Genomic DNA, 14,190 nt, shown 5'->3' with positions numbered 1-14,190 from the left:
GAGAGGTAGCTTTTTGTTTTTGGGTGGGGGTGTGTGTGTGATGTGTGTGAGAGACACATAGAAAGCAAGATAGAAGATAGAAGTGTTAAATGGGAAAGTGTTTAAAGGGTTCATTGTAGGAAAACTTAACTTAACCAACAGCTGCTGTGTTCCTGATTTTATTGAGATACCTGGAAAAGTTTTTCTCCTGTATAGTGAGACCTCCCCACTGACATTTAGAGGGTTGTTAGTGTTAGTTCCTGTATGCACTTATGTGAGGTCTGTCTTAGTGTTTGCATGCATGTGTGTGTGTGTGTGTGTGTGTGTGTGTGTGTGTGTGTGTGTGTGTGTGTGTTTGCGCACACAACCAGTCTCATGGCTCCTACAGGAATAACCCAGAGGGCCACAGGCTCTGGTTTCAGTGTTCTGATGAGCAACATCTATAAATACCAGCCTCCCCTGTAGTGGTCACTCAGCCAATCACATAGTGCCTGCCGGCTGGACCCCCAATCAGAATTTTCTCCTTTGCCTCATCTACATATTACCCAGCAGCCACTGGGGCAGTAGAGAGAGGCCCTCTTGGCCATGATGCAGTAACAGAAAGAGGAAGATGTGAGAGTCATTTTGGCAAGTGACATTCCTTGCATGAGTGCAAGGTAAAGCAGAGTGTTAGTTTACATTTTTACATGTTTATTTGTATTTGTTGAGCACATGTGAGACATACCAGTGAGTGTTTGTCACCCACAGCAGACTTTTTTTTTGGTATTTACACACCAATTTGTCTGCTTACAGTCAGATTAGGACTTGTTTCTACCATTCGTACATTACTCAGAGATCACCGCAAACATTTCAGTCTCTAATCCGTGACACTGCCCAGATACAGTCAGAGGAGTGTTTCTATGCACTTATCTCTAAGCAAATGCAGTGCAACATGGTTAATATGCTGTATTACAGTCAGACCCCACAGGTGGGTCGCAGGACATTTTATTAGGGACGCTAAATAAATTTGCCAAATTTCTTCCATAGTCTTTTATCTTAAGGCCGAGACACACCAAGCCTTCAAAGAACTAGCAGCAAGGAAGGCTGACTGTTGCTTTGCCTCACGTGGCCTTGGTCTTAGCCCAAAATGTTGCATTTTAACACACCGCAAAGGCTACAGCTGACGGCGAGTTAGCATGTATGTTCTGCACCTGCGTGAGAGGAAATAACTCTCCACACCAGCAGGTGGCGGTAGTCTGTATTTGTCATTCAAAAACGGAAACCGGTAGACCGAGGACTGTGGATATACAGACCGTTGTTATGATACGTACATGAAACAATTTTCACTCCACTCTCACTCACCACTTCGCGTCATTCCATACGGCCATGTCACTGTGAAAATATCCGGGTATTGGAATGATCAGATGTGATGACGATGAAAAACAAGAAGAGCCTTCTGTGTTTTTCCTCTTGACTTTACGTGTTTGCTTGCTTTCCTCACTTCCGTTTCTCTTCTAGTGCACTGATTCGCTTGAGCTGAACAGCCAATCAGAGGGATTTCTCTCACCGACAGGCTCCGCCACCAATTCAACATACTGATTCAGCCGAAAAACCTCTGACACGGGCAGACTAGAGCCGACGGTGCGGGACACACCACAAACATTAAGCTAACAGGTGCTCACCTTGGCCCCAAACTGTCTGATGGCCGACTGTCTGCTTGGTGTTTCAGGGTCTTAAGATTTATATCTGCAGTTCACCTTTGAGCTACATGAGGGAGCCTGAAGGTTCATATAGTTCTGATAATTGTACTTATAACATTGAATCTAATATGAAAGGCTAGAGTACATTCTGTTTTACTGATGAGAGGAAAAACACAAGAGCCTGTTAACTCTGCCAAATGTATATTGTTTAACTGATGAGAGGAAATGGCCTGTTAACTCCGCCTAAATGCACTTACTTTGTCTCATTAAACTTTCTGAGCACTGTAATTTGAACCAATGTCTTATAAAATAACTCCTCTGCCCTCTCAGCTCCCTAATTTCCCTCGAGGCCTCTTTGCTCGAGCAAGTCAGTAAGCGGGTCCCTCGGTCATCTAATGCTGCTGTATAAAAATATTCTACCCTTGACCGCCACTGTGCTCTCTGCTGCAGCTGCACTTTAAAAGTCAGCCATGCCTCTGACGATACCGTTTCTGGCTGCCGAGTTGAAGACGTACACCACAGTGACACGACAAGCCTTTTCACTGTCATGGACACCCATGCACTCCCTGACAGAAAACCAACCAGTCCTGTGGGATAGTGGGCAGTCATGCCGTGCAAAGCCTTTTACTAGGCAGTAATCAGTTGAGCCATGGGGTCTTCATGGATGTCTGTTGGACGTGTGCCTCTGGTTGCACAGTCACGTGCACACACCGTATCAGTTTGAATCAGTGATACCAGTACTCCAGCTTCCATTCGATGTGATAATGAGGCTACTGTGTTCTGTAATCGATGATGTTTGGAGCAGAGCCGTGTCTCAGCTGGACGTATATTTTCTGGCTTATCAGGTCCACACACGTTCCTGCTGACCCTGTACCACACACACATCACACACACACACAGAGGGCTTCAGAGCTGCAGACACATTAATAAATGATCCTCTGCAGAGGTTGGACGGCAGTCAAGCCTTGTGATCTTGATAAAAGCAATTCTAAGCTGACATGCTATGTCAGCAATCTTTCCATGTCCCTCAGCGGGCATAAACACACACACACCTCGTATTGTAGTGCAGTAGTATGTTGATGCAGGTGCAAGGTTGTTTTTTTTGTGTAGAGATTAGATGTTATGAAGTATTACGCAGCATTTTTGCCCCGGAGTCTCATTACAGTTTGTCCATATTCATCCAGATCAGAAGATTTCTAGAAATACAAAATAAAAGGCAACTTCAACTACTCTAACGTCATGTGACATTAAGATGTGAAAGACCCACATGTCTCTGATGCGCCACCTGTCATTAGAAGTGTTGAGGCCTCTTGGATGAGACAAGACAAATCAGCTGTCCACCTGCCTTTGACTCATTACTCCTACAGTATATATGTCATTATAATAACTGTAGAAAGTTGTAGAATAGTTTATAGAAATGTTACCTGTTAGCTCGTCAACCAGTGTAGACTATGTAAGTCGCCTGTGTGAACAAATAAGATGAACATTAGCCCGAGGCAGGCAGAAATTTGTTTTGCGTGTTGTAATAGGTAGTTCTTTTCTGTATTCAATATAATTTACTACTGCTGCAATAAGAAAATAAGATCTGCCTCCTTTAAGATGAGCTGCCATGCAGCTGAACTTTCCATATTTGTGAGAAATAAATGAGGACCCTGTCCAACAAGGCCTCTTGGTGTTCATAAGATAAAAAATACGAATATGACTGCCAACGAATGCCCTCCGAGAAAACGACATCAAATTGAAAATACAGTTTATTTCATCCCAACAAATACAACTGTTTTTCTTTCTAATGCTAGACTGTCTCCTTAGTTTAAAAGGTTATGATGAAATTGCCCCATAAAGGCTGAAAATGTTTTCCAAAATTGCTTGCGCAGAGAAAAAGCTTCTCAAGGCCTCTGTGATGTTTTTTTCTTCACACAAGATAAAGAGCTACATTACTGACTTCACAACATACTAACAGAAATACAAACTATGCATGAGACCATTTCTTTGCAAAGAGTAGGATTTATTAAGTTGAGTTATACCTGAAAATACATGTAAATTTACAAACCACTTTGAAAGCCCAGAAAGACAAACCGCCACTCCAAGTCGTTCATTTCTTCCGCCATTAAACTGCTGAACGCAGAGTAGCTATCTTGAATGAATGAACGAACAATTTAATTTATTTTTAATGTAAAGTTATTTTGAACAAACCATATGATGGTTGTCCGTGTTTGCAATTAGGTACATTCGTGGAATGTAATTTGTAATGTGCAATACTCTAGGCACTTTATTGTATTTATTCTTTTATCTAGTCTTGTTTGTATTGTTGTATTTATTGTTTTTATTTCAAATATTTCTATTCTTGTACTTTTATCGATCTTGCACCTCCCCATATGCCATCTACTGTGTTCCCGCCGTCATTGATGACTGTGCAGTATGAATGTGTATACGTCTCGGTGGACTGTAGAAACTGAATTGCCCTTCGGGGATAAATAAAGCTATCTGTATCTAAATGTATACTCCCAATCATGCCCACTAGACTTTCAAGGGACTCGATGTAATAATCAGAAACAGCTTGTTAACAGTGACACCTGTGGCTGTTAAGTCAACAACAGTCAGCGCCCTGTTGCTCGCGCTTGTGCTCACACGATGTAAACGTGAGCAAGCATCAGTCAAAACAGTGAGGCGACACACACAAGACTGAACGTGATTGACAGGTATTGATTAACGTTGGCAACATTAGCCAGCTAAAACCACAATATCACTACATATTTCACATGCTTGGCAGTAATGTTAGCATACCAAACAAAGGCCCTCCATTATTTTTAGTGTTTTGTAGAGTTGGAGTAAGTATGAGCTAACTATGTAGCTTTCATACATGCATCATCTCAGCTAATAGCCTTAGACGGATATTATCTGTGATGGTGTTTTCATACTGCATCTGCTCCCATTATTAAAGTCTGATTGAGCTGAAAAGCAACTCAAGCATTTCACTGACTCAAGAAATTACTATAAGATGCATAACAGCTAATGAAGCTATTAGGTTCCCATTACATTTAATGCTCAGTGATGATTCCAGCGAGAAACTCTTTCTAATTATTCAGCTTGAAGAAGTGAATTGTGCTCTGAAAGCATATTTTTATAGCATTGAACACATACTTAATAAAAGTAAGTAAAATTAAACCTAGTTTGTTAGCTGAGATGGAGAGATGTCTTCACCCAAGTGTTGTTTTGTGACCTTTGGAATTGTCTTTAAAATTGTCTCATAAATACAAAAAATATTTCCAGCTCTTTATAAAACAGGCTTTTTTTTAAAAAAAAAAACACCTGTTGCTTAAAATTACATTTAAAGGGACTGTTTGTAACTTTTTGCACGTATAAATCAATCCAGGTCGGTTTCCCATGCTCGCTCGCGTGTGGCTACGCGGTTCAGACTCAGACTCCAACACAAACTACACGGAAGCACCAAAACCGCAAAGTTATATCTAGTGAAGCCCGTCTTACAAAACAGTGTTGGCCGCGGTCGGAGGACGCGGAGGAGACCGTAGCTTTGGTCTCCAGGGCCGGAGTCTCTGCTATATAGTGAATGAGTGGACGTTTGTGCAGAAATAAATGCTGCAGCTCCTCCAGACCAACAGAGGTTTCCCGTGTCTTGTGAAGTGATGGGGCTCCGCAACGAGTTACGTTATCGTCTCCGACCGGGTGCCGGTGTCTTCCCTGTTTTCTCCGGCCGCAATCGGGAGGCTGAGGCAGGAAAAGCCAACACTAGGATCAGCATTGATTCATGGAGAGACCTTCGTCTGGTCAGCTAACATTACTGCCAAGCAGGTGAAATATAGAGTGATATTGTGGTTTTAGCTGACGTGTGTCGCCTCACTGTTTTGACGGATGCTCGCTCACATTCACGTAGCGCGTGCACACGGGCGAGCGCGAGCAACAGGAAACTGACTTTCGTTGACTTAACGGCCACAGGTGTCGCTATTATAACCAATTTCTGATTTCTTACAAACAGTCCCTTTTAAAGCAAAGAAACTTTTCTGACTGGCGTTACTCAAGAATGACTCGGATGTTCTTTAAAAAAATGCTTTCAACAATTTTCTGCTCTACTTTCTCAGCAATTTCTTTTTTTATTATCTGCAAATTCCATAAGAACAAAGTTGTTTTATTTTACCCAACCCCTGAGTAAGTGCTTACTTTGTGGCTGTCTTTTCAATATCTCGGCAGTGTGAGATTTCGACGTTTCATGATTTTTTTTTTGCTTGTCTTGTGTTTTCACAGACTCCTACCTCTGTGTGAGTTTGATAGAACAGTCGGGGCTGAATTGAGAGACGTTTTATGTAACCTTTGGAAGAGAGAGTTCTTGCTGCCTCAAAGAGCAGCCTTGCCTATACAACAGCATTCTGGACCTCACTGAATATTGTTTGGCCTTGCTCAAAAAATAGATTTTACTCTATATTTCATCTTTTACAATTTTTTTCTTGCCTCTGCCATATGCCATACTCATTACAACTTCTTCATGCCGTTTGCTGATTTCATGTTTTCTTCTCATCTATCATACATTTTATACAGTATGTCTCTCATTGATGGTGCTCTCCGTCTCTCTCCCCATCCATCTTCCAGGGGCTGGTGTTTTCTTCTTGTCCTGTTCAGAAGGAGAGCAGATCAGTCTCTTGTTTGACTGCATTGTCAGGGGCATCACCCCCAGCAGGACCCCCCATGGCCTGCGACCTGCCCTGCCAGGTGAACACACACACACAGACATGCACACACGCACGCCTGTAAGCTTTTTAAAATAAATACATACACAATATGTCTGCAAATATAAATACTTTCAATATAGGGAGGATTTTTAGTATTGAATAGTAATATTTCTGGTAGGGCTGTCAATCGATTAAAATATTTATTTGCGATTAATCACATGATTGTCCATAGTTAATCGCAAATTAATCGCAAATATGCTTGCTTTATGCAAATGTATGTACATACAGTATTTATCACGGGAAATCAATATTGTCCAGAAACCCTCACAGGTACTGCATTTAGCATAAAAAATATGCTCAAATCATAACATGGCAAACTGCAGCCCAACAGGCAACAACAGCTGTCAGTGTGCTGACTTGACTATGACTTGCCCCAAACTGCATGTGATTATCATAAAGTGGGCATGTTTGTAAAGGGGAGACTCGTGGGTACCCATAGAACCCATTTTCATTCACATATCTTGAGGTCAGAGGTCAAGGGACCCCTTTGAAAATGGCCATACCAGTTTATCCTCGCCAAAGTTTAGCACAAATTTGGAGCATTATTTAGCCTCCTTAGTGACAAGCTAGTATGACATGGTTGGTTGGCAGGGTCTGTAATTGATTCCTTAGGTTTTCTAGTTTCATATGATACCAGTATCTTCACTCTAGCTTTGAAACTGTGCCTGCTACAACCTCTGAAAGATCAATTGCATTAATGCGTTAAAGAAATTAGTGGTGTTAAAAACAAATTTGCGTTAATCCATTATTATTGTGCCAATTTTGACAACCCTAAAAAATACATATACAATATGCCTGCAGACATAGATACGTTCAATATAAGGAGGATTGTATTGAATAGTGATATCTCTAGTAGTAATATTGGCAAAAGAGACCCACTGTTCTGAACAAAACAATCACATTGGTATGTGACTCTGTGACTTCCGTTATAAAGGTTTACTGCCTGTTTAGTGTGCATGTTTAGCATTTGTGTCAGGCGCCATGCTAACGGAAACAGCACATGCTTAAAGCCCCCAGGGTCACCGCCTGGATTAAGGGGTCATGCGTTTGTGTGTGACTTGTGCGCTGTTGTAACGTACTGCTAATTTCGCAGGCATTTTCTGAGACCACAAATATGTAGACAGAGGGTTTAGTGACAGTTGGAAAGAGGATACCAAGGATCTGACAACTGTAGTACCTCTGGGCAGAGACAAGGCTACCTCACTACGATACAGTAAACACAACATGCGTCTCTTTTTGGTTTTGGACATATGCACTTTTTGTAAAGCTAAACTTTGGTAATGCTTTAGGTTAGATAGATGAATGGAGAATTGATGCCAACATGGAGAAAAGTCTTCAGTAACTCTTTTTGGCCTTTTATTTTTTTAATACTTTAGAAAAAGGACAAGAAGAAGAGACCTTCTTCTTCTTGTCCTTTTTCAGACATTAGCTCCTGCCAATATCAAACTAGGCTTAACACTTTTTGCAGAGTCAGTTATCATTTAAAAGTAAAATACTGACTATTTTGACCTGGACACAGCTTTCCAATCTATTCCCTTCATACTAACTAACTTTCCTGTCAGTAGGTCTTAGTAGATTATTTATATATTGCTTGTCAGGGAGTTCTCTACTTGCAGTTTTGCACTGCAGAAGGACTCAACCCTAAGCTTGTTTTGTTCAACACATTGATCCTTATGATCAGTATGATCGAGGCTTAAGAAGGCATGTTGGTACCTCTACACTCTCCGATGTGTATTTATGCCTGCACGCCGCTGACAGCCTCACTACATTAATAACATGCATAAAAATAGAGCTGAAATGATTGGTCTATTAATTGGTTAGTTGATCAACAGAAAATTAATTGCCAACTATTGTGATATTCAGTTAACTTCTGACTTTTTTATGACTTTTTCTTTTTTATGACATATTACACTATATTTTGACATGACTTTTTATAATATTTGTATGACATACTATATACTATGACATTTTTATGAGATACTATATCATGATATTTTTATGGCATACTATACTATGACTTTTTTATGCCTCCACTGTGACCTCACGTCCGTCCCATTCTCGTGATATCTCAGGAACGCCTTGAGCAAAGTTCTTCAAATTTTAGCACAAATGTCCACATGGACTCAAGGATGAACTGATTAGGTTTTGGTGGTCAAAGGTCAAGGTCACTGCGACCTCACAAAACACGTTTTTGGCTACAATAATTCATATGCTAATTATGATAATTCCACACACGGCTAACAGGATTAAGCGATGTGGTGATCTCATTTTGGACAGACATGGATGTAGACTGGCACACGGTTGGCGGAAGCGTACAACTGTGAGGCGGTAATTCTAGTTAAGTATAGCTGAAGTTATGGAACATAACAAAACAACAATATAACAACATGATAATGTTACACTGACAGGAGGCATGCTGCTGCCTCATGAGCATGTTTACATTTGATACTTTGGTTGCTAATACTAATAATCTGTACTTATATTCTGAATTCATGACTTATACTTATAATGGAGTATTTTTACATTGTGGTATTTCTACTTTAGCTTAAGTCAAATATCAGAAAACTCAAAATTGAATTTAGACTAGACATTTATATGGTTTGAGTCTTGTTGTACATGTTGCAATGTCAGCGTTAAAATGCAAGACCAAACAAATGATGTGCGTAGCTGTATAGGTGGAGAGAGTCGGGTCAGAATCGATCAGATTGATGGAAAAATATGAAGAAAACAGCGCCCAGCTTGTCCGAGGTTGAACTTTGGCCTCCCTGCAACATTTATTCTCGTGTCAGGCAACCTGCGTCAGTCTGCTGAGGCCCACTGTAACCCCACCATGACTTTCAGTGCTGTGAAGCTGCTATAATTAGCATTGACCAGCTGCGTTAGCAAATGTTAGCTGACACCTCACATAGCGTAGTGAAGAAACTTGGCATCTGCACGTTCGCATTAGCTGCTCCGGTCCAGAGGCAGAGATCCAGGGGTTAGGTTGTTGACACCTATACACACAAACACCCTGACCCACTGCAACGTGCTCACACTGGCAAACACACGCACACACACACACACACACACACACACACACACACACACACACACACTATGTATATATAGCAGGCATTAAGTGTGTAATTGGCAGGGTTTTACACTAAATTGATGTTCCAACAGATAGTCGAGGCGCCTATAACCTCCTGGGAGATGTTAAATTTACAAGCGGGTTCAACAGTTGGAGACACGCTCACACACACGGCAGACATCTTTAAAGAGGAGGCTGATGCATACTGTAGCACTCTTACAACTCCTGTCTTAACATTTCCATTTGTGTCAAGATAAAGTATTTTATGGCTTGGTTTTGTGAGATGTGTATTTCTAAAGACATTCTGAGGTATGTTTTCACACATAATGCCATTAAAAATGAAAAAGTCAAATGTGAGTGACCATGACATATTTCTATTCAGGTTTTTATCTTTATACATACTTTATCACAATTGCAGTGAATTCATTCATTCCAAAGACTATGCAGGCTACAGAGTACAACAAAGATTATTGATCCTCAAATTAAAGGAGTTCAATTCTGAGCTTTACTGTTAATAAACTTTTACTTTGAAATGTGACATGGTCAACAATTTGGACAACATTTGTTTTAATACAGCTCCGTAATAGTCTGGCAACTTCTCTGGGATGTAGTTTTAATATAAATTTTTTTTTCTCAAAATTAAACTTGAACTCATCCCCTTTTATTTAACGCTCAGTTGTTAACTTTGAGCAAATATGATAAAAAGTTATTTTTATAAAACTGTCACTATATCCTGACAGTAGTGCATGAGACAGGTAATCTGTGAAAAAAATCATGTTCCTCTGTGTCCTGTGCTCCTAATGGCATCTGCAAGATTTCACGGTGCCCGAAGGAAAACAACCAATCAGAGCCGAGCCGTCTTTAACGCAGCCGTCTCAGATCAAACTGTCAAACTAGCTAGCACTGATCAAATATGAATCAAGATTATTTTACTGTAATGCCTATATCCATATTTGATACTGTTTAGCTGTAAAATGAGGAAGTTTGTGGCCCGGGCTCCATGTTGAAAACAGTGGAGCCAAAAACAAGCAGCCAGAGCAAACAATGTTCATTTTACAGCTAAACAGTACACTAAAAGATGTTTCTGAAAACATTTGAGTAGAGAAATAGTCATTACAGTAACAGTATCTTGTTTCATATTTAATCAGCGCTGCCTAGTTTCACAGTTTGATCGGAGTTCATGAGTTTCGCGAGACTGGAGACTCCTCGACTCTTATTGGTTGTTTTCTTTCGGGCGTGGTCCAAATTTTGCAAATGCCATTAGGAGCACCAGGAGGACACAGGAGCATGATTTTTTTTCCACAGATTATCTGTCTCATGCACTACTGTCAGGATATAGTGACAGTTCAGCTTTCATGATTCAGAAAAGAATGACAGGGGAAATGTGTTTCATGTCATCAGCTGTGTGCATATACACCTGGGTCTTGTCTTCATTCTCTTTGCTTACAAACTCTTCTTATGTTTTTGTGCTCGTCTCGTGTTTGTGCATGTCTGTATGTACTGTATAAACAGCAGATCCCAATGCTGATCCAGAGTTGGCAGAGAAACGAATCAGCCAGGAGGCGTCAGAGCTGGAGAAGAGACTCAGCATGCTGTCTCAGTGCAGCCTAGCGAGCAGCACAGGTACGTTATACTGCGCTATACCCACTCACCGCAGGCTATGTATGCAACTCATGAGCGCTCTGTTATGTATCAGAGGGATAGTATGCATCACTTTAGGACCTTCAGATGCTGATGTAGTTTGTCATGATGTTGATGGGATTTCTTTAACCTTACACGGCAGCTAGATTCTCGTGATGTCACAAGATCACACAAGAATCATGGATCAAATGCCACACGAAAATCCATCTTGGCAGGCTTCAAGTAATGCGCTTGTGTTCGGCTTGCCAGTCAACGGACCAATCCTGTGAGGAGCTATTGCCATCCAAGTGGGGGTGGTCCCATCTTTCAAACCAACGTGGCAGCTCGTTTGGAAACTTTTTTTCTCTTATATTACGAAAATAGTTCACGAAACGGGTTTCTGAAACCATTTTAGGCGAGAAATAAGCCATGCAGTTACTGAGTCTGTCTTAATTTTTGATCGACAACAGTTTAAAAGCTTTTAGTGAGTTTCCAGAGGTGGCAAGTCACGCCGGATGCTCCTGATTTGCATGGAAAGCGTGGAAATGACGAATCCTGTAGACGTGTATCGTGAGACATGGAGAGGCCACTGTTCGTTCTAAACAACAATAGCAGCTTCTAAAGTGGTTAGCGTAGATGCTGCAATAGCATCAGTTATATCAGAACTGGAGAGTATTTCTTTATTGAAAGAAGAGCAAAGAACGGCACTGAGTTAGTTTGTTTTTTGTTAGTTTGATTGACATATGATTCATCCAAAAAATTGCCAAGTATTTTGTGAAAGTGCCTGCCCTTTTCCAAACCATTTCCAATGACAGCTTCTCAGATGGTTCTGTGAAACAAACCATCTGACAGGGCCAGCTTAGGATTTCTTACCCATCATTGCACTTTGTATACTTCTGTCCACTCCAAGGCTTAATCACTGCTCTATTTTTTTGAGGCCATTCTGGAAAAGTTTGTCATAATTACGTGTGTTTGTTTGAGTCAGAAATATGAAGATCAAAGGGTCAGAGGTCCCGTGATTAATTTTTGCTGACTAACTCTCAGGCTTAGAGAAAGTTGGTTAGCAAAAAATTCACTCACGGAAAGGCCTGCAAAAGACTTGAACAGTAGCAAATGAGAACCATTAAGTGACAAACTGATTTCACAGGGTCATAATATTCTGCATCCAGAGCCTAATTAAAGACTTGATTTCTCGATTTATTATGAAATGTTCTGTGCATATAGAAGTCTAACTTTGTTGTAGGTGTGTAAGGATGAATGCATTTCAGTGTGTTTGTATGCAGATTGGTTAACAGATCACTTCGTCGGGGTCTAATAACTTTCTCGCCCTCTTCAGCTTCCACTTACAGCTGTAGCACATCTGTTGCCGGGGACGACCAACGCAGCATCTCCAGCTCCTCCTCCAGCCAATCAGATGCAAGCTATGGAAGCAGATTTCCCTTTTGGGTGGAGCCGTTAGCCAGACCGCACCCCTTCAACGAGACGGCCTCGAACTCCTCCACGCTGAAGGCTTTGACCAGTTCAGACGATCGGCTTTATTCTGCTGTGATGGGAAGCTCTGGGACTCGTCCGTCCTCCGCCCAGCTCCATCCTCGTGGTCTCCATGACAGCGGGCGGCAGAGCTCGTTAGACAGTGGGATTGGGATAGCGACGGGCAGTCAGTCATCTTACTCAGGGAGCTTCTCCTCGTATACGGGGAGTCTGGACATGGCCAGCCAGGGAGGGGAGGGGGAATATGGCTCCGTGGCCCGTCTACCTTCTCCAGCTGCTCCGCCTCCTCCTCCCTCTTCACCTCCTGCTGTTCCTCCCCCCACTCCTCCTCCTCAGTACACACCTACCCCATATAACAACTCTGCTACCTCCTCCCCTTGCCCTTGTGCCTCCAGATCTTGCTCTCGTGCGTCCCAGAGGCACAGTGAGGAGTATCAAACCCCCAGCCTGCTCAGACTGCGGTACGACACCCCCAGGAGTCTGCTCCAGATCCTGTCGCTGAGGGAACCCTCCGTCCAAGAGGGCCCACCTGAGCTGGGCAGGGACAGCAGGAGCAGTGGGGATGGAGGGTGTACCCAGCGACAAAGGTCAAGCAACAGCACCATAGGACCCAGGGCTCATTGTCAGGCTGTGATGCAGCGCTCTTTCTCCTGGGGCAGTGAGAGTGCGCCCTCTGTGGACAGTGAGGGGAGGTCTACGCCTAGGCCCCTGACGGTGACCGGAGGCTCGGTTTGTGGAGAAACACAGGTACTGCCACTCTCACACTCTGTCAGTACATCAATCAACCAAGTCAACCAACTAAGCAGATCAGAGGGAGTATCATTAGATAATGTATTTGTCATGTATGAAATTAAAACCCCTCTTTATAAATTGGATCAATAATATATATTACACATATAATTTACACAGGCTTTATCAGCGGGACCGGAGAAAATATGCTTTTTAAAACATTTTAATAGCACTAGAATCCAACACTGAGGAGATTTGGTTAATCACATTATAATATAGTACAAGCCAAGCAAATGTGCCCAGATAGTCATCAGCTCTATAGTGCTCAATACTATAGAGGAATTCTCAGACTCTTAAGATGTCTGTGGGACTTTTGTTTCTGTGCCAACATTTGCATTAAGTGGAGTCTTAATGAAATCAAACACCATGTTTCATGCTAATCACTTCCTTCAGCTCTTGGGTTTACTCCCACAGATGCTAATCTCTCCTCAATGTTTCTGCAAGCTTTTATTAAGTCCGCAGTGGCATTTTTTTTTATCTTTGTACTAATAAATGGGATCTTATGCTGGATCTTATCTTACTATCTCTTGTGTTAATGAGATAGGATGAGCTCCTTAGTGGAATTGTGGTTTGCATGTAGAGGAATGAGGAAAGAGGCAGGGTGAGTACAAGTGATATCGCTGAGGTTACCAATTATACACCTGCTGTCACAGATGTTTAGCTGTATTAGAGTTGAGACACTTCAGGCAGACACTGCTGTAAATTCTAGTACCTGGGAAAAAGTATCTGTCTTTTTTTTGCTCTCACCCAGCAGCAAAGTTCAAGACCTGGCTCACATATTTCTACAGTAATAGATTCATGGAGGTACTCTAAGTCCTGG

At 41.8% G+C, this 14,190-nt stretch overlaps 1 protein-coding gene across 3 annotated transcripts in view; it reads left to right on the top strand.

Moving 5' to 3' along the window:
- The window catches only part of dok7b (docking protein 7b), a 28,832-nt gene that overhangs the window by 7,764 nt on the left and 6,878 nt on the right, over positions 1-14,190 (top strand). For 2 of the 3 annotated variants that reach the window (XM_074628809.1, XM_074628813.1), the window contains exons 6-8: positions 6,261-6,380; positions 10,983-11,093; positions 12,427-13,328. In XM_074628809.1, the coding sequence (XP_074484910.1) occupies positions 6,261-6,380; positions 10,983-11,093; positions 12,427-13,328 (1,133 nt within the window). The remainder of the gene's footprint in view (positions 1-6,260; positions 6,381-10,982; positions 11,094-12,426; positions 13,329-14,190) is intronic. The other variant, XM_074628812.1, reaches the window with a different exon arrangement.

This window comes from Sebastes fasciatus, chromosome 3 (genome assembly GCF_043250625.1).
Source record: "Sebastes fasciatus isolate fSebFas1 chromosome 3, fSebFas1.pri, whole genome shotgun sequence".
Lineage (NCBI taxonomy): Eukaryota > Metazoa > Chordata > Actinopteri > Perciformes > Sebastidae > Sebastes > Sebastes fasciatus.
Note: the sequence above shows the minus strand (reverse complement) of the source record. Positions and strands in the feature narration are given on the sequence as shown.